This window comes from Triticum aestivum, chromosome 6B (assembly GCF_018294505.1).
Source record: "Triticum aestivum cultivar Chinese Spring chromosome 6B, IWGSC CS RefSeq v2.1, whole genome shotgun sequence".
NCBI lineage: Eukaryota > Viridiplantae > Streptophyta > Magnoliopsida > Poales > Poaceae > Triticum > Triticum aestivum.
The window spans coordinates 165,318,817-165,340,146 of NC_057810.1; the positions used below are offsets into that span (position 1 = coordinate 165,318,817).

Consider the following 21,330-nt stretch of genomic DNA (forward strand, 5'->3'; position numbering starts at 1 on the left):
ACACCGATGGAGGTGCAGCCAATCAGAAAGGCCATGCAAGGTCACTGTCTGCTACACTCTAGTTTGCGTTTTTAGTTGAACAACCGTTTTATGTAAATTATGTCCGAACTTCAGTGAATTCCGTCTTATTTGCATGAATATCATCCAATTTTTTTAAATCCGCTTTGAGATGTATGCGGGCATGGTTGGATGACCGGCTTCGATATCACTATCAATGGACGCATCCGAGGCTTTTCCTAAAACGGACATTGTATTTGTCCGCGGACGGCTTAGAGATGCCCTAAACAAGTTACTAGGTGCTATCGAGTTGCTTGGTCTTTTTTCTTCCAAGGAAAAGCAGTGTGTTAATTACCTGTTGCAAAATTTTATTTGAAAAGGAGAAAAGTTCCAAAGTTAAAATACATGATACTCCTATTTACAGCCAGCTCTCCTCCTCGTTCACCTTTTTTGTTTAGGGATCCTCCTCGTTTATCCCTCCCCGATTCTATCACTCCCGGTTCAATTCCGTCCCCCGAAATCCCTCGGCCCCTCGGGCCCCACCTCCGCCCCCTCACCCTAGCGCCGCGAGCGTGCCAGGCGGACACGGCGAACAAGGCGGCGCCGCGGCGGGGTGCTCGCCGCCAGCGTGCGGCCTTCCTGTAGCGAGTAAAGGCGGCCGGCGTACAAGCGGCGGCCAGAAGGCGGGCGCGAAGTCGCGGCTCCACGGCACCTACCCTTGCGGCCAACGCGATCTCGGCCGCGCCAGCGACGAACATTCCGCCGAATGCCTAGGTACGCTTCCTGAAGCGACTGATTGCGTTAGCAAAATCTGATAGGCTACGGATGATGGGTAATATTTGTCTGTGATAGCAAAACTGATGGATTCTAGATTTTTGTTTTCCGGCTGTGTGCCGCTTATAGTCTTATTGTGGGAGAGTTCGGACCGATTATTTACTGCTGTTTGTGTTGTCGAGAGAAGTTGCTGGCTGATTCTGTTTTCAGAATCTGAATGTGCGTGTGCTTGTGCTTCTTTTGTCTCGCAGCCTTCAACCGTCTGCTGTCCTAGCTATAGTGCGGCATAAACTCCAACAACCTGTTTGGATAATATTTTTGTTTGTGATAGCAAAATGTGATGGATTCTAGATATTATTTTCCCGTTGTGTTCTGCTCATAGTCGTATGTGAGCAAAATTAGATTGAATGTTTACTGGTGAGGGATGTTGGCTGACTGTTGCTAAAATCTGACCATGCATGTGGATGTGCTGTTGTGCTTCTTTTGGCTCCACGGTAGTGCCCTTTTGCAACTTCGGATAGGGTATGAAGAACTTATCAATTTTCAGATCATCTCAAGTCTGTCAAAGTGCCTCAACTTAATGGTAGCGCTGTACATTGCAAAATTAGAAGAAAAACAAGTGACGGGTGGCATTCTCATAAATAGCACTAAAGCAATGTCATTGAGCAAGTTTGAGTTGTGACTAGTAGGCATTGTTATAATAATTCTACTTATCAGAACTCAGCTGATAAGTCTGGTTCCTTCTCAGGGGGAATCGGGATGACAACTGTTGGAGCAAGCGCAACCACTAACTCAAGTGCGAGTGAGCATGGCACTCAACAAGCCTATGTCCTTTGCTGGGAGTCGCTGAATGCTGATTTGCTGAAGCTGATTGCTGACCGGGTACTCTCTAGCGACCTGCTGCACTACGTCTGGTTCCGCGCGGTGTGCAAGAAGTGGCGTGCCGCCACTCCTTGCCCGCTTGGCCGTGGCGTGGTTGACCCGCGCTTTCACCCACGGCAATGGATGATGTTTCCGGAGGGCAATGGGCTTCACCCCGGTCACCCTGCATTGGGCGGCTACATCCGCTTCCTCAATATCTACACCGGCATCTTCATCCGCGTGCACATCCCATGCTTCGAGGACCACTCCATGCTCGACTGCCCTGATGGCCTCCTTCTCCTACAGCGCAAGAAGGATGTTGTTATCTGTCTCCTCCACCCCTTCACCGGTGATGTTGCCGAGTTTCCTCCCCTTGCTTCCCTCTGCATGTACATGAGTAAGTTTGGGATCTTTCTGAATGGCCCTTATGATCTTCTACTACGAATGGTCCACACGGCTGTCTCCGTCCATGCGGGTGGCAGTATTACCATTATGCTCGCTCTCAGCCACGCTGAGCGCATGGCATACGTATCCACTGGTGACAAGCACTGGACTCACACAAGCTGGATAATGAGTGGCATGAGGACAGCACTACCATTCCTTGGCAGCCTCTACATGGTGAGGAGCTCGAAAAACAAACCCTCACAAATCATGCGCGTCGATCCACCAGATAGCTCCAGTTCCTCCTCGTGGTCGTCTACACCACCGCAAATGATCGCCACATGTCCAGCTAATCAGATGGTTAAGCCTTATCTGGTGGAGTGCAATTCTGAACTTCTTCTGGTTGTCTATACCGACAGAAAGTCCCGGCTTGTGGTTATTCGGCTTGCTGACCTCCTGCTTGGAGTACCTGCCACGCCATTGACAAGCATCGGTGACCACGCCCTCTTCATTGGCACTTGGAGCATGGCCGTCAACTCCACCAACCTACCATCCGTTCAGGGGAACTCCATCACTGTCCTCATCCCACGTAAGAGTGGCCGACTGCGGCAATATGATCTGCGCACAGGTACCTGGTCGCTACTGTGTGATGGATACTTCCTCAATGCTAACGGCCCCATACCAAGGCCATACAGTCTTGTCCACCACATTGTCAGTTGTTGCCAGCGTCTTTACTGGCTCAGTGGACACATTTGGACCCTCTACCATCGTTCTCAACCTTGTTGGACTATAGTCGCTTTAGCACATAGAAATGTTTGTGCAGTCTGCAGTGATCAGTTGAAGGCTATTCATCTTTCCAATATCTATGTTTGAACGTCTCTGCTTTGGCCACATAAGGTTTGGGATGTATTTGGCTGTGTGTTTGCCTCTACAGTGTGTCTACTTTTGTTAAGATATTTCAGTCTAACTCGGATGAATTCAGAAATATTCTCCCTTTGAACTGTGTTGAGCCTTTTATCATTCTGTCGTTCAACTGGTGAACACTGCTTTTTTTTATGTAGCTTCTGCCTGTGACTTAAAACTTGAAGTACTCTGAACATTGACTCTTGAATCTTGGTGACGCTGAATTCCATATTTCTCACGCCAGGTGCTCTAAATTGCGTATGTAGAGTTGTGTTTACCATGTTCCAGGCTCAAGCTGTTCAGGGCCAACCTGACTGCTATGTTACACTCTGTTTTCTTCATTTTGGCAATAGTGGGGAGTAGAATGACCTAGAGCTTCATTAATTATACAGAGTTATAATACAGCTCAAAACAGGGACCCAGAATAATTGAACTACAACTTTGTCCTTGAGATTTTCAGGAAGGAACCTAGACAATAAAGATTGCATTTGGGTCTTTGACTGTCACGAAGCTTACATGCACCATCCCCGCATTTGTCAGCGTCTTTGTCTCTGCTGCAAAGACTATCTAGTTTATTTTGCTGTGTTGTATCAGGGTGAACCGTGATGTTTGTGGCGCCCTGCTCCTTGCTCTTTTGTTTTCCCCCTTGGGTGCTGTCTCCTGGGGGGTTTCTCTCTTTTGCGGTTGAAACAATCATGAACTAGGGTATAAAGTTGTTATCTGTCCCCGTAATAAAATTGATTGACAATATGTGGAGGCTTGCATGATAATTATCAAAGTGGGGATGAGCTATCACTTATCATAACTCTTTTATCCCTACTTGTTCCTATAACCAATGATGAACTCATACTTTTTTCATATCCGTATCTTATAAATATCAAGTCGACCTTGTTCATTACAAGCTACGGTACTTGCTCAGGGACGAGCAAGACTTAAGCTCCAGTTCCTCCTCGTCGATTATTTTCACCCCATGAAATCGAATCGTGAATCAGACATCCAGAGAGATGAAGGCAGAGCCCTAGCCTTCAGAGATAATCCGGAGCGGGGATTGGCAAGCGGGAGGTTGCCATCTTCATCACCAAGCACCAGGGGGGCCACAACATCATCACCACTGTCATCATCATCAACATCATCACTATTGTCATCATAATCATCATCCACATCCTTATCATTATCATTGTAACCTCAGGAACCCTAGTTGATGGTCTTGTTTTACTTGTGTCATTCATTCATGTTTACCATCACCACCCTCATGATGTTTGTTGTCTTCATGTGTGAGTAGACCCCTAGTTCTCGAGGATATGGATGAAACTTGGTATGTATATGAACTTGGTATGTATATGATTTGAATCGTTATATTGGATATGAGATCCTCTGCCAAATGCTTAGTTTAATAACTTCGTGAATGTTGTGAAGGAGCCCCACTCAACATTATTGCCTTAGTTTAATAACTTCGTGAATGTTGTGAAAGGGCCCAACTCAATATTATTGCCTTATGGCCACGAAGTATAACAATGTCATTGTAAAGGGGTAGGATGTGAAGGTAATTCGAGGTGACAGTAGAAACCTTTACTCCTAACCTTTGCAATTGATAGGGGAATTACAGAGAACCCTTAGAGAGACCGTGTCCACGGGGTAACCCTTAATTATCGTAGTTGTAAGCCGCGGGGGGAGACTATGATGGTGGCATGCTTGGCACAAAGTCTACTTCGAGTATAACGTGTTCTGTACCCGGCTCTGCCCAACGCAGTCGTTAAGAGTGGCTCAAGTATCCATCTCAAACTATGCCCACACATAGGTTGCATTAGAAACATACCAATGGGGATTCCGGACTCCTTGAGAACGCTTTACTCCTCTGCTAGTCATAAGTTACTCAAGTTACTGTTTTCTTATTACTTTTTACGTCATTTACTTTCAAGTTTGCTCCACACCACAACAACAATTTACCTCCGCCATCACTTTGTTTGGAGTCTACAATTATTTACACGCACAAATCCGTAATTCATTACAAGAGGCAATGTCTGATTCTGTAGGACCTTGAAGTATGTCTAGAGGGGGGTGATTAGACTACTTGACCAATTAAAAACTTAACATTTTCCTAATTTTAGACTTTGGCAGATTTTAGCTATCTTAGGACAAGCTAAGCAATCTTCACACAATTCAAGCAAGCATGCAAAGAGTATATGAGCAGCGGAAATTAAAGCATGTAACTTGCAAGAATGTAAAGGGAAGGGTTTGGAGGATTCAAACGCAATTGGAGACACGGATTTTTTTGTCGTGGTTCCGATAGGTGGTGATATCGTACATCCACGTTGATGGATACTTCAACCCACGAAGGGTAACGGTTGCGCGAGTCCACGGAGGGCTCCACCCAAGAAGAGTCCACGAAGAAGCAACCTTGTCTATCCCACCATGGTCGTCGCCCACGAAGGACTTGCCTCACTAGCGGTAGATCTTCACGAAGTAGGTGATCTCCTTGCCCTTACAAACTCCTTGGTTCAACTCCACAATCTTGTCGGAAGCTCCCAAGTGACACCTAGCCAATCTAGGAGACACCACTCTACAAGAAGTAACAAATAGTGCGTTGATGATGAACTCCTTGCTCTTGTGCTTCAAATGATAGTCTCCCCAACACTCAACTCTCTCTCATAGGATTTGGATCTGATGGAAAAAAGATTTGAGTGGAAAGCAACTTGGGGAAGGCTAGACATCAAGATTCATATGGTAGGAATGGAATATCTTGGCCTCAACACATGAGTAGGTAGTTCTCTCTCAGAAATGGTAAGTTGGAAGTGTAGGTTTGTTCTGATGGCTCTCTCCACGAATGAAGAGAAGGTGGAGGGGTATATATAGCCTCCATACAAAATCTAACCGTTACACACAATTTACCAATCTCGGTGGGATCGAATCAACAAACTCGGTCGGACTGATTCAGTAAACCTAGTGACCGTTAGTGATTTTGGTGGGACCGACATGCAACTCGATAGGACCGATATGGTTAGGGTTAGGGCATAATGTAATCTCGGTGAGACCCGATCACACAAACTCGGTGAGACCGATTTGGTAATTAGCTAACCAGAGAGTTGGTCAGGTAAACTCGGTGGGACCGATTCACTCTTTTCGGTGAGACCGAAATGTTACGAAAGGGAAACAGAGAGTTTACATTGCAATCTCGGTGGGACTGATCGCTCACTTTGGTTATACCGAAACGTTACAAAGGGAAACAGAGAGATTACAATCCCATCTCGGTGAGACCGAGATCCCTATCGGTGAGACCTATTTGCCTAGGGTTTGTGGCAGTGGCTATGACATTTGAACTCGGTGGCGCCGGATAGAAAGAATCGGTGGGACCGATTTTGACTTTAGGTTTAGGTCATATGTGGATATGAGAAAGTAGTTGAGGGTTTTTGGAGCATATCACTAAGCACTATGAAGCAAGAAGCTCATTAAGCAACACCTCATCCCTCCTTGATAGTATTGGCTTTTCCTATAGACTCAATGTGATCTTGGATCACTAAAATATAAAATGTAGAGTCTTGAGATTTTGAGCTTGAGCCAATCCTTTTGTCCTTAATATTTTGAGGGATCCACTTTCATCATCCATGCCATGCCATTCATTGAGCTTTCCTGAAATATTTGTCTTGGAATAGTATTAGCTCAATGAGCTATATGTTGTTATGAATTACCAAAACCACCTAGGGATAGTTGCACTTTCAATCTCCTCCTTTTTGGTAATTGATGACAACATATAGATCAAAGCTTCGACAAATGATAATAAGATTGAAAAACATCGTCGCTTTGAGAAGTATGTGATAAGCAAGAGCTCCCCCTAAATTTGTGCATAGTTTAAGATTTGCTTTGGACTGCTAATGCACAAGGAATTAGGCTCATGGGTTACTCTTCCATGTCACATACATCTTGGTGGAGCGCTCAAAATAATAAAGATTGAATACATGCACTCATCACCAAGCAAAGTGAATGATCATAAGGATAAATAAGATAATATCATCTAACAAGCATAAGTGTAGCTTATGATCAAACACATGATCATCAATGTCTCACATATAATAGCATAGTATCTCAAGCAAGCAAAAGCAAATAAAGTTCAATCAAGAAGACAAGAGAGAACAAAAGCAAACTCTCTCTCTCTCTCTCGAAGCCTATGATCTATACATTTTCTCCCCCTTTGGCAACAAGTTACCAAAAAGTTCCTAGAAAATGCATAGTACTATATCGTCTCTCAGGCTTGGTCTTCAATTGGTGGTGTAGAGATGGCTCCTTGGACAAAGACTTCAGTTGATGTGGATGGAGCTGAAGGAGTTGGTGCTGGAGCTGGTTGCACTTGAGCTGTAGCAGGTGCAGATGAAGTGGCTCTGGTGTCTGTCACAGGCTCTGTAACTGATCTCTGAGCTCGAGGCACTCTGGCAAATGCATCAGTAGTTGTCCTGCCCTTCCTCTCCTGCATGTCATCCAGTAGCTGCTCCACAACTGACTGAATCTCAGTTACTTTGACATCTAAATCATAGAATTTTTGTTCCATGATTCTTTTCAGGCTCTCCTAGTTTTGAGTTAGAGTGGCCAACCCCTTCTCAATCCTCAAAGTTGATGCTATTAAGTAACCAAGTTGGTCCTGCTTGCTCTTCAAAAAGTATTCAGATGTCTCCTCCAGAGTTGGCATCTTGGCAGCCTTCTCCTTCTTTACTTTCTCCTTCTTCTCTTGAGCTTGCACTGATGATGGTTCATTCTCATTCATGACAACTTGATTGTCCTCAAAGTCTGGATAGAGAACAAAGTGTTCCTTATCCAACATATATTTTCCTGTGCCCATCTTTGAGTTGACCAGCTCCTGGATTTGTGGGGCATACCCACAACTTCTCTTTTGATCTGCTGATGTCCTCTTGATAGTCTCAACTATGAGGCTCATGACCTTGAATCTCTATGGCACATCAAAAATGTGAAGCATATTAATTGCATGCCCTCTGATCATGTTGTGGTCACCTGACTAGGGCAAAAGAGTGTGCCTAAGAATCCAGTTGATTGTTGGCAGCCCTGACAGAAGAAAGTGGACAAACCCAAACTTGAAGGTTTCAAGGGCCTTGTCTGGGATCTCCTTGTACATATGGGACATGGAATTGTGATCCTTCTTTTTCTTAGAGTAGACATCCAAGTCATCTTCCTTCTCCTCTGGGGCATTAATCAGATTGGCCCATTCCTCAATAGTTGATTGGTACCTCGTACCTTCAGACATCCAGGCAATTCTGCCATCAGGATAAAATTGGGCTGTGGAGTAGAATTGCATAACTAGCTCATCATTCCAGTTTGTGAACTTATGTCCAACAAACTCATCAACTCCACAAGCCTTAAAGCTGTCATATACTCCTGGGTAGTGATCCTCATTTTCCTTTATGAATTTCCAGTCCACCCACCTCATGTCACGGACTATGGGTTTCTTATCCAACATCACAGTCTCATAGAAGTCATGTTGTTCCTTAGTGTGGAACCTGTAATCTACAGCAGTTCTTCTCCTGATTGTGTATGGATCAGACAATCTTCACTGCCTGAGCCCTGCATCCTTCCTCAGCTTCATATTCTCAGCCACTGGATGAGCATCGTTGTGGTCTGGAATCTTGGGTTTGAGCTTCCTTAGGACTTGTCCTTCATCATCTTCCTCAGCAGCAACTTCAGGCACTGGGGCCTTGTTCTTCTCAGCAGCTGGTATACTCCTGGTATTCCTCTTAGGTGCAGATTTGACCTTGGAGGCAGCTTTGGGTGCTTCTTTGGGCTTTGATGATGCAGCCCCTGGTCTTATGGCATCGCCCATCAGCTTCTGTGCCTTGGGTGCTGGTGCAGCAACCTCTTCTTCCTCCTCTTCTTCCATCATGGAAGGTTGTCCAACAACTCTGGCCATGGTCTTTCTGACCCTTTCCTTTCTCTTCTTTCCTTCTGCAGCTGGCTCCTTGGGATCAGGTTTCTCTGGTTCTTGTGTTGATCCTCTAACCTTTAGCATAAGTGTCCTCTTGGCAGGGACCTTCCTATTCAGTCCAGGCTTTGTGGTCTTAGCTGAGCCATACTCCTTTTTGAGCACTACTTTCTTGGAAGTAGCCTCATCTTCAGCTGCCACATAGTCCTCATCCTCTGAGTCTGAGGTTCTCTTCCTTCTTGCTCTTGTGGCTGCTTTGGGCAAATTCTAGGAGTACTTCTGCTGCCTTCATCTGAGGAACTGGAGGGACTAGTGCCCTCACTCATGTGAATCTGCTCTTCTTCCCTGTTCTGGCTATCACTTTGGTCAAACATGTTGAGAACTTTGACTGCTGACCCTGTGAATAGTTATGGATGAGATAGAATGGATGAGCATCACAAAATGCAGAGATTTTTGCAAAAGAATGATTCAAAAGCTTAGTTTTAGTTTTCCACAGAAAGCATTTCGGATCAACCAATTTTCAAACTCAGTGATATCGAAGCAGTTTTTGAACCTAAACTAGTGATCTTGGTCAGACTGAGTCACACTTTGGTGGCACCGAGACTGCTAGGGTTTCACTGAGTCCTAAAATCGGTCACACCGATTAGGAATTCTCGGTCAGACCAAGAGTTACTAGTGCAATGGCGTTAGCCGAATCGGTGGGACCGAGTTTTTCAACTCAGTGGGTCCGAGATGGTTTCGGCGGAAACCTAACCCTAAATTTTCAAATCGCATCTATTCTATGGATTGTTTTGACTGGATAGATGTGTTTCAATCGTGGCAAGAATCATAATGTACACAATGTGCTGAGAATCAGACGAGGATAGCACTGTGACCGAGTTCATACCCTAATTCGGCGATGAACTCGCTACAGCGACAAGGGCGGGGATGAATTCCATTGACGGCGGCGGAGACTAGCGACAGGAGGCGGCTGGCGACGAAGTCGACGATCCGGAGACCTAGAAGGCAGAGCGAGCTATGCGCGGGCGAGAGGTTTGGAGAAAGTTTTCCAAAATTTTGCCTGTGTGTATATATAGCCCGACACTGTCGGTGTGACCGAGTTGAACAACTCGATGGCACCGAGATGCATAACTGTTGACAGTTACAGCAACTCGGTGAGACCGAAAAGTTTGAATCGGTTGCACCGAGATTGAAAACCTAGATCGACTTAATGATCTCGGTATGACCGAAATGGAAGAATCGGTCAGACCGAAACACACAAAGAAGTTTTGGAAGTTTAAGTCTATAACGAATCGGGGACTCCAAGTGCTCCTCACACAGAGTGGTTCGAATCTGACTTGATCAAATTTTGTGATGTAGCATGAATAGAGTTTGAGACAAGAAAAGCATAGATAGCTAGAGAAGGTTCTTAGGCATTCTTGTCCATCCACTTGGCAAAAGAAAAAGAAACCAATCAATCAAAGCAACAAGTGGATGTCCTCGAATGAGTTAAATATGCAACCAACATGCTCACACAATAAGATGGCAAATGAAATATGTGGCAAAGCATGCACAACCAATTCTAGCATCTATCAAACAGTTGGCGATGACTAGGTCATCTATATATGAGTATATTGACTTAGGAGTCAAATGAGAACATTTGATCATAGGTCATACTCATCGTTTAAGCTCAGATGGGGTTACCACTTTTACATAATGCATTGATGTGTTCACATCATTAGAGTTGCTTTGACTCAATTCTTAGAGTTAAGCTCCCCCTAGATGTGAGATCCCCCCTTAGATGGATGAACTAACTTTGGGTTTTGTCGATGATGACTTCATGTAGGTGTTGGAATATGTGGATGCTTAATGTTGATGTAGATCATTTGGAGCAATCCTTTGGAGTGAGTTGCACTTTCAATACCTACATGGGTTAGTCCCACAAGGAACAAACAAGAATATCCATAGACATAGAGTGATGCACACACAAGATGATGTCCATGAAAGCATTAGGTTACCTTGTCCCTTGCCTTACCAATATGAGGGTTTGTGACTCCTTGAACTAGTGCAATATATGGAAATTGATTGCACTTGTCCTTGCCATAATGATATGAGTGAAGAATGTTGGTGGAGTCACCCTCAAGAACTCTCTAGTTCTTCTTCTTAGGGATCCACATCATCTTGATGGGAATCCTTAGAGTTGTAGTTGTACTTGATGAAGTAGAACTTGACGTAGTCTTGGGAACCCACTTGACCAATGCCTTAGGTGCTTCTTCAAATGCATCAATCTCCTCTTGAAGCTTGTCCATGCCTTTGTTCTTGTGGTCTTGTGGTGGAAGATCATCTTGTGCTTGTGTTCCCTTGAAGGAAGTAGGATCATACTTCTCTTGTTGAGGAACAAACTTCGTCTTGGGGTATTGATCTTCTTCCCACTCAACTCCATTGGCACTGAACTTTCGTTCAAAACCAACACCTTGATTCTTTCGGTGCCTTCCTTGCTTGCGTACAATTTCCTCGAATTGCTTACTCCCGGCAAGGTTTTTGTAAACACCTTTCTCCATAATTCCCTTCAATAAGCTATTTTCTTGCTCAAGTGTAAATTGGCTAAGAGAATCATTAGTGGAATCAAGAGAACAACTAGAAGCAACAATATTGGATTTAGCATTATTATTGTTACTACTACTAGAGGAAGAATCCTTCTTGTTCTTGTTACTAGACTTGACTTGAGGCATGTAGATAAGAGTAAACGCTTGGCAATGTAAGAAGAACTTTTCTTGCGAAGATTATCATTGATTGCCTTTAAGAACTCATGCTCTTGCTCAAGATTGAGCTTTTCAAAGCATAACTTCTCATGAGTCCTCAAAAGTTCTCGATGATCCCCTATGATAGTTTCATGAGCTAACTTAAGAGTGTTTAGTTCTTTAGTGAAAAGCTCAATCTTCTCCTTATCACTGTCATTCGTTTTATCTTGTTTAGCATGATTAATTGACGTTTCATCATAGTATTCATCACTAGAGTTGTCAATAAGTAAATCATCATCACCTAACAAGTCATCTTCATCACTATTGAAATTAACATACTCGGGATGAGTTACCTTGGGGCCTTTAGCCATGAAGCATCTTCCAATTCCTTCATTTGGTGAATCAAATATGTCGTAGGAGTTGGTCGACACAAGTGCTAGACCGGCAACACCTTCATCTTGAGTATGTTCGGAGTCAGAGTGATAGCTTCTCTCGGAGTGATGTTCAGAGTCGGAACCAGATACCCATTCACCAACATGAGCTTGATGTCTTTGTTTTGTGTAGCTCTTTGATGACTTGTCCTTCCTTTCTGAATCCTTGCTTCTCCGGGATGTTCTTCGTTCATAACGATCATCTCTACCCCTTCTCTCTCTTGGTGGTGATTCTTCTCTTCTACTTCTTCTCTTGGGAGAATCTTCTCTTCTCTTGTAGGGTGCCGTACACTCATTGGAATAGTGTCCGGGTCTCCCACAATTGTAGCAATTGCGCTCTCGACTAGAAGATCTTTTGTCATTGTAGGACCTTGAATTAGAGCTTCTTTCTTTGCTTCTACTCTTGTAGAATTTGTTGAAATTCTTCACCATTAAGCTCAATTCTTCATCGAAGGTTTGTTTATCACTTGATAATGTAGGAGCTTCACATGAGGCTTTGTAAGCACCACTTGACTTGTTGTGAAGTTCCTCTTTATCCTTGAGTGACATTTCATGAGCAACGATTCTACCAATGACTTCCGTTGGCTTGAGATTCTTGTAATTGGGCATCATTTGAATCAATGTGCACACGGTATCATACTTTCCATCCAATGCTCTTAGGATCTTCTTGATGATTAATCTGTCGGTCATCTCTTCACTTCCTAAGCCAGCAATCTCATTTGTGATAAGAGCAAGCCTAGAGTACATTTCAGCGACACCTCCACCATCCTTCATTTTGAACTTGTCAAGCTGACTTTGGAGCACATCCAACTTGGATTCCTTGACGGAGTCGGTACCTTCATGCATATCAATCAAAGTATCCCAAATTTCCTTTGCATTCTCAAGATGGCTGATTTTGTCGAATTCTTCAGGGCATAATCCGTTGAAGAGGATATCACAAGCTTGAGCGTTGTATTGTAGCATCTTCAATTCATCCGCACTAGCTTCACGGTTTGGTTCCCTCCCATCAAAGAATTCACCTTGCAAGCCAATACACACAATAGCCCAAACGGCAGGGTTATGTCCGAGAATATGCATTTTCATCTTATGCTTCCAACTAGCAAAATTAGTTCCATCAAAGTAAGGACCTCTACAGTGATAATTTCCCTCGCTAGACACCATACTCTCCTAGGTTGTGAAACCAAGGCTATGACCACCAAAAGCTATGGAAATCAAAGCAAATGGAGACCAAGGATCTGATACCACTTGTAGGACCTTGAAGTATGTCTAGAGGGGGGGTGATTAGACTACTTGACCAATTAAAAACTTAACCTTTTCCCAATTTTAGACTTTGGCAGATTTTAGCTATCTTAGGACAAGTCAAGCAATCTTCACACAATTCAAGCAAACATGCAAAGACTATATGAGTAGCGGAAATTAAAGCATGCAACTTGCAAGAATGTCAAGGGAAGGGTTTGGAGGATTCAAACGCAATTGGAGACACGGATGTTTTTGTCGTGGTTCCGATAGGTGGTGATATCGTACATCCACGTTGATGGAGACTTCAACCCACGAAGGGTAACGGTTGCGCGAGTCCACGGAGGGCTCCACCCAAGAAGGGTCCACGAAGAAGCAACCTTGTCTATCCCACCATGGCCGTCGCCCACGAAGGACTTGCCTCACTAGCGGTAGATCTTCACGAAGTAGGCGATCTCCTTGCCCTTACAAACTCCTTGGTTCAACTCCACAATCTTGTCGGAGGCTCCCAAGTGACACCTAGCCAATCTAGGAGACACCACTCTCCAAGGAGTAACAAATGGTGCGTTGATGATGAACTCCTTGCTCTTGTGCTTCAAATGATAGTCTCCCCAACACTCAACTCTCTCTCATAGGATTTGGATCTGGTGGAAAGAAGATTTGAGTGGAAAGCAACTTGGGGAAGGCTAGACATCAAGATTCATATGGTAGGAATGGAATATCTTGGCCTCAACACATGAGTAGGTAGTTCTCTCTCAGAAATGGTAAGTTGGAAGTGTAGGTTTGTTCTGATGGCTCTCTCCACGAATGAAGAGGAGGTGGAGGGGTATATATAGCCTCCACACAAAATCTAACCGTTACACATGATTTACCAATCTTGGTGGGACCGAATCAACAAACTCGGTCGGACCGATTCAGTAAACCTAGTGACCGTTAGTGATTTTGGTGGGACCGACATGCAACTCGGTAGGACCTATATGTTTAGGGTTAGGGCATAACGTAATCTCGGTGAGACAGATTACACAAACTCGGTGAGACCGATTTTGGTAATTAGCTAACCAGAGAGTTGGTCAGGTAAACTCGGTGGGACCGATTCGTTCTTTTCGGTGAGACCGAAATGTTACGAAAGGGAAATAGAGAGTTTACATTGCAATCTCGGTGGGACCGATCGCTCACTTCGGTTATACCGAAACGTTATGAAGGGGAAACAGAGAGATTACAATCCCATCTCGATGAGACCGAGATCCCTATCAGTGAGACCAATTTGCCTAGGGTTTGTGGCAGTGGCTATGACATTTGAACTCGGTGGCGCCGGATAGAAAGAATCGGTGGGACTGATTTTGACTTTAGGTTTAGGTCATATGTGGATATGAGAAAGTAGTTGAGGGTTTTTGGAGCATATCACTAAGCACTTGAAGCAAGAGGCTCATTAAGCAACACCTCATCCCTCCTTGATAGTATTGGCTTTTCCTATAGACTCAATGTGATCTTGGATCACTAAAATATAAAATGTAGAGTCTTGAGCTTTTGAGCTTGAGCCAATCCTTTTGTCCTTAATATTTTGAGGGATCCACTTTCATCATCCATGCCATGCCATTCATTGAGCTTTCCTGAAATATTTGTCTTGGAATGTATTAGCTCAATGAGCTATATGTTGATATGAATTACCAAAACCACCTAGGGATATTTGCACTTTCAGATTCCTGTGCTTCCCTAAACCATGTGCACTTGCAGGCTATCAATATATCATTACTTGTATCGCAAGACATGTATTAGTAGAGAACTTGGGCAACAAGCCATGTAAACCTAACCCTCATCCACCTATATAAGGGAGGTAGGGGCCTCCCAAGGAGGCATCTAGGCGATCCAATGTCCCACACAAGACAAACATAATCAATCGGACATGTAGGATGTAGGGTATTATCTCACCATGAGGACCTGAACCTGGGTAAAATCCGCATCCATGTGTACATACACTAATCTGATCCTCTATGCACGCTCCACCCCATGAGTAACCCTTTCGCCGAAGCCCTACCTCCAACCCTTGATACCATCATAGACAACCACCGCTCACACGCAATGGACCTCGGCAGGTGAAATCTCCAGTGGCCCTTGTGGTATGGCATCAATCCTAGCAACCCCCCAGGTTCCGAGATGGCCTTCCTAACTAAGAAGCACATTGTCTAAAAGAAGCCAAAAGCACATTGATGTAAACCGATGGCTTCATGAGAGTCCAAGAGCAAACCTTGGCATCACTGCACACACAAGGGCACCACACAAGTGGACGTCGAGGAAGACCGACCGTTACAAAGACGAGGTTGAAGGAATACCTAGAGAGGACGGGGCCAAGAGCAATGCCTCCAAGGAGGATAACGACGCCCAAGGACGCCGTCGTTACCTGCAATGATGAAGATCTTACGCAACTTTCCCTGAAGTCCCACACCTCCGTAGGCACCAGTAAACAATGACGCAGATGTCGAGGGAAGCATGAAGCCCGTCACCCCATGAAGACCTCGGTCCCTGCAAGCCCACATACCAAACCACACGAGCAAGGAGCATGCCATGGGATCCCGAAGCCCCTCTCAGGCAACCCTATAGCTGCCCCTCGCCTGCCAGACCTCCGCCAGAGTTGCCAGATTTGGCCCCTCTAGATTACCTGGACCATGACAGGAAGTCTACGCCCCCGAACGCGAGACAGGGAACGAGCAGGCAACTAGCTAGAACCGTGATGATACCAATTTATGTGATGATTTTGATAGTTATTTTGTGCCTACACTGTAGGCTTTGTGGAATTTCACTGCGTTCGCGGACCACTTTTTGTTGATATCACTCATGTAACACTTTGTGGACCAAATAATGCTTTAAGGAAGAAATCCCAAGAAATGGTAGTGAAATCACGTATTTAGTGTGATAATCATTTATCATAAAGGAAAGGAGCAAAGGGGCGAAAGGCGACGGATCATACGAGCACGACTGCTCGTATGAGCGGTCGTATGGAGTGCCATCGCCGCCGCCTCGTCCACTATTTTCATCATGTGAAATCGGATCGAAGAACAGACGCCCACAGACACCAGAAACTCGTCGAGAAGGCAGAACCCTAGCCTCTGGAGTTCATCCGGAGGAGAGATTGACTAGGAGGAGATTGTCGTCGTCGCCAAGCATGCGGGGGCTACAACATCATCACCAATGTGATCATCAACATCATCACCAATTTCATTGCCACCATCATCCACATCATCTCATTGTAACATCGGGAACCCTATTGGATAGTGTTGTCATTGTTACATTTGTGATTCATTCATGTTCACTATCACTGTCATCATGATGATTATTGTCCCCGTGTGTGAGTGAACCCATAGTTTTCGGAGATATGGATAAACCTTGGTATGTGCATGATCTGAACCGTTATTCTGGATATGAGATCCTATGTTGAATGCTTAGTTTAATAACTTTGTGAATGTTCCGAAGGGGCCCCACTCAACATTACCGTCATATGGCCATAAAGTATATCACTGTCATTGTAAAGGGTAGGATGGGAAGGTAATTCGAGGTGACAATAGAAGCCCTTACTCCAAGCTTTTGCAATTGACAGGGGAATTACATCCCTTAGAGAGGTCGTGTCCAAGGGGTGTAGTAAGATCGAAGTGAACTCGGATAGCTTGGAGGTCATCTCAGCACTAAAGGATGGTTACTCATCCTCGGTGGCCAGCGCCATTTTCGACGACTCTTATTTCATGTCCTTAGATTTCAATCATATTTTGTAGGGAAGTGTTTGTGGCCGGGGCGCCGGCGGAACCGTTGCACCGGTCGCGCCCCGTGCGTTGGATCTCTTTTTGATCCAAGGACACTGTTGCGCCACGTGTTACCGGACTTTTTTTAACGCGCACGTAGTTATCCCTTCCAAAGTGATTTTTGTTGCATCCGCTCGGTCTTTCGTTTCGAGGCAGGGCGACCGCGGGCGACGGGCTTGTTCGCGCAGGGCGGCGGCGGCGACGACGGATCTCCATTCTCCGGCGATCTATGGCCCCCCCGATGGTAACTCTCCCCTCGAGCTTTCCATTTTCGTTGTTGTCTTCCCCTCCCCCGTTGGATTTAGGGTTAGGGCGTGGCTAGCCGCGAGCCGCCGCCGGCGCCGGCGCGGACGAGGGAGCTGGTCGGTGCTGCAGAGCTCGGATTCCTGCGGGTCGAGGGAGGCGGCAGGGTGGCGTTCCCGCGGTTCGAGGGAGGCGTCGGGGTGGCGTTCCCGCGGACAGAGGGAGGGGGCGGGGTGGGGTTCCCGCGGGCAGAGGGAGGGGGCGCGGTAGTGAATTTGAATCTGGTAGCTGCAACCTCCGTACTGGTTTTGCTGGAACCGGTGACCGCGGCGAGCTGTAGAGCTTAAAACGGCAAATTAGACTGGAGGAAGCTGGTCGGTGCTACAACCAGTTCCCAGGATGCTACAACGGGCGCCACGGAGAGCTGGAAGCAGCCATCCAGGATGCTACGTGCCTGTGCATGTTTTTATCTTTTCAATGTAGAGATGGGGATAAAGAAATGCTGCAACCGTACAAAGCTCAAGCTCTGGTCCCCTTGAAAAAACAAACTAGAATACCCAATTAACATCAGGATTTGTGTGTGCCACCTCAGTATGATTGTCTTATCTTGACTCAAACTAGTTTAACAAATTTTTTGACCGTGTTTATATGATATATTAACAGCTAGAATACTTGATTAGTCTCATGTATGAGAGATTCCGTATAAAACATATCTTGCACATTTTTTTGTAGAGTGAGTCAAGCTCAATCAAATTTGGCTTGGGACAAACCTAGAATTATAATTATTTCAGGGAGCAGAATTTGAGGTTCGGTTGGCTAACATACAGCCAGGCCACGCACCATTTGATACCTCCGGCGCTAGTTAATGCTGATCCATGCACCACTTCTCTAATTAATTTGATGTAAATTTGTAAATAGGCCTCTTGGTGCTGCAAAATCTCCTAGGTTTTATTTCTATAGCAGGCGTACTTATAATAAATGCTAATTTTTAGAGTGCTTTGTGTGTGCTTGTATGTTTCATAGGTTTTACAAAAAAAATTAGGTGTTCATGTATGTTTTTTCCTAGCTTCTGATGGTTCGGTTTTATGGTTTTATTGACTTGTGTTTTTTCCTTTTTTGTAGATGTTGCAGGTAACTCAAAAAGGCTGGCTCAGATTGGGAAGCAAATATCACCGGAAAAACAGAGAATCATAAGGGAGGGACCGTTTGGAAACTTGTTGGACATCCGGTCTTTCAAGGTGCCCCATGAGCTCATTGAGTTTGTTGCAATGAACACGAATCACATACTCTCTGAGTTCAAACACAAGAACAAATCTATCACCTTCACCAAGCTTATGGTGAAAAGGATTTTCAACGTGCCATCCGGTGATAGACCCGTGAAGCTTCTAAAGAAGAGTGATGAACATGATCTTCGCAGCATCTACAAGGAGGGGAACAGGGCTCCAATCGCCCATGTTGTCAAGTTGCTCACTAGTTGCAGTGAGGAGGACGTGGTTATGATAAATAGGACTTGGGCACTCCTTGCGTTGGCAACAGTTTTGTGCCCAGGCACGGGCAATATGGTGAATCTCGAGTATCTTGCTTCCCTTGAAGATATGTCTTTGGTGCATGAATTCGCTTGGGATGAGCACTTGTTGGCACGAGCTATGGAGGAGGTTGGAGTCTTTCAAGAGAAGAAGAGGATGCAAGCAAACACAGAAAAAGAGTTTCAGATTGCTTCATGCATTCCCATGTTAGCGGTATGCAACGCAACATTACGAAATACCTCCATCTTTCCCCTTTGCTGCATGAAACCTTCATGCCTTTATGTTTTTTGTTGGCTAATGTCCTTTTTCCATTCCATGCAGATCATATACATGGATCATGTTGATATCCCGGCTGGCCTCCCAAATGAGCATGCTATTGATTATTCCGTGCCAAGGATACGTTTTGTTTGTCAAAAGGATTTTGAGTGGTTGGATAAAGTTGACAAAAACAAGCTCACTCTTGTCCAACCTTTCTACGGGAAACACACCCATGTAATTTTGCTACATCCCGCCTATGTATTTTCCTTTGTCAATGAGTATTAACACACCCATGTAGCAATCTTTGCTTTTCCAATTTAGTTTATGGAAGCTTTCTTATTTATGCCACTCATCTTTTGTTTTCCTAGATCCGGATTTTGTGCAACACCCCCTATGCAGCACAACTTGTGGGACAGGAAGTTGGTGCTGAAGCAGCTAGTGGGAAGGGAGTTGGTGCTGAAGCACCTAGTGGCCAAGGAACTAGTGGCCAAGGCAGCCAAATTCAAGGTGCTGAAATTCAAGCAGAGGACTCTCAATCAAATGAGGCTCAATAAAATGTTGATGTTGAACCACACCTATCATCATCGCTCAACGATTGGCTGCAGCAATCATTCCCTAGCATGCAAGATCTAAGGGTACATTATCTTTTTCATTGTATTCATTTCCTGTTTACCTTTGGCTTCGCATTATTTTATTATACCCATTTGCAAGTGTATATTTATTTTGCTGCATCCTTCATGTTGATGTGCAACAACCATGTTCTGTTTTTGCTTCATATGTTGTTCAAGTTCATACATACTATGCTTTTTTGCTACATCCATATGTCTAGTGTGCTACAACTACATTCTGTTTTTGCTTCAACCATGTCATAGTTTTGCTACATCCATATCATTAATTTGCTACCTACATAGTTGACAGTAAATTGCTATAGTCACACTCTTTATCTGATACGTAGTGACACAGCATCATACCTACTTGTTTTATCGCTTCATCCATACCTCTAATGTGCCACACCCACATTTGTGTTCTTTTTACATCCATACACATGACTAAAATGTTCAATACTTGCCTTCTTGTAGGTACCAACTTAGTTTCAAATGCTTTACGACAAGCACAAGGGTATTTTTGCATCAGAGGTGGATGATGTTGTTGGCAAGTTTGGACACTGTTTAAAGGGATTGCAGTGCAACCGGATGGCAGCCCTCCTTCCTGATGTTGGAGACGCCATCACAGCTACCAGTGAGCCCAACTTCTCCTTTGAAGCACCTATCATGGACGAATGTCGCGGAAAAGAGAATGATGCTAAAGCTGCAAATGCTGGCATTGGTGCTCAAGCTCAAGCTGAAGGTACAACACCTAGCATTAACAAGGATGAAGTCACCGGATTGAAGCAACAAGCTGCAACCGAGGCTGCTGAAACTCCTGAGCAACAACGAGTGAGTTTCGAGATGGAAGGCAACGTCTCACCTCACAGCCCCCCACTCTTCTATGATGCACCCAGGAGTGCGACAGCCGACATTTGGGACGACGAGCCATCCTGTGAGTTGTTCCCAAAGGGCTCCGAAGACTACGATATGATGCATTGCACGGAAGAGCCTATAACCAAGAAGAGCGCAGTCGGCCCCATATTTGAAAACATCCCTGTGTTCCCTGTTTCAGACGATGATGACAGCCCAAGTATGCTTCCTTCCTCCTTCATCATTTCTTTTTGTTTTTCTCCATGTCATTTTGTTCGCTACATATGTGTGATTGCAGCAAATTCTCTTTTTGTACAATCCCTTGCAAACTCATCCATTTTTGTTGCTTGCTACAGCCCCTAAGATGGTCGCTACAGAAGAGCAAATTTTTGATGCAAGCAGTGGCCCTAGCACACATGACAAGAACACTAGGAAGAAGAGGATGGTCAAAGTTCCAGCCGTAAAAAATACCAAGGCAAAGAAGCAAAAGGTCGATGCAGCTGCAGCCACGTATGAGAAGTATGTAAAGCATGGGAAACCATTGAGGAGATCACATGCCAATGAACAAGTGTGAGCTACCTAAGCCCTATCTCTTTTTGCTTTCTGTTTTTTATTTTTTTTCTGCTCGAAACAAATGATTCATTCGGTTGCATCTATGGTAACAGGACACCTTTCATCAAGATAGGTGGATTTTACATTGGATACAAGAAATTCCTGGTATGCTTCAAGCCTCGCGGGGATATGAACGATGAGGTTATGTCCCTATGTATCGAGATGAACAACATAGCATCCCGTGTAGCAAGTGGTACTAATCTGAAGAAATACATGTTCT

At 44.7% G+C, this 21,330-nt stretch overlaps 2 protein-coding genes across 2 annotated transcripts; both read left to right on the forward strand.

Moving 5' to 3' along the window:
• The first annotated feature begins 456 nt into the window (after nt 1–456).
• On the forward strand, nt 457–3,009 carry LOC123136370 (uncharacterized). The gene is made up of 2 exons (XM_044555734.1): nt 457–771; nt 1,520–3,009. Exon 2 carries the CDS (start codon nt 1,531–1,533, stop codon nt 2,884–2,886), a length of 1,356 nt encoding a protein of 451 aa, XP_044411669.1. The 5' UTR covers nt 457–771; nt 1,520–1,530; the 3' UTR covers nt 2,887–3,009.
• Nucleotides 3,010–18,507: 15,498 nt separating this feature from the next.
• Nucleotides 18,508–19,610, forward strand: LOC123133851 (uncharacterized). The gene is made up of 3 exons (XM_044553248.1): nt 18,508–18,996; nt 19,105–19,275; nt 19,410–19,610. Exons 1-3 carry the CDS (start codon nt 18,526–18,528, stop codon nt 19,593–19,595), a joined length of 828 nt encoding a protein of 275 aa, XP_044409183.1. The 5' UTR covers nt 18,508–18,525; the 3' UTR covers nt 19,596–19,610.
• The last annotated feature ends 1,720 nt before the right edge of the window (nt 19,611–21,330 follow it).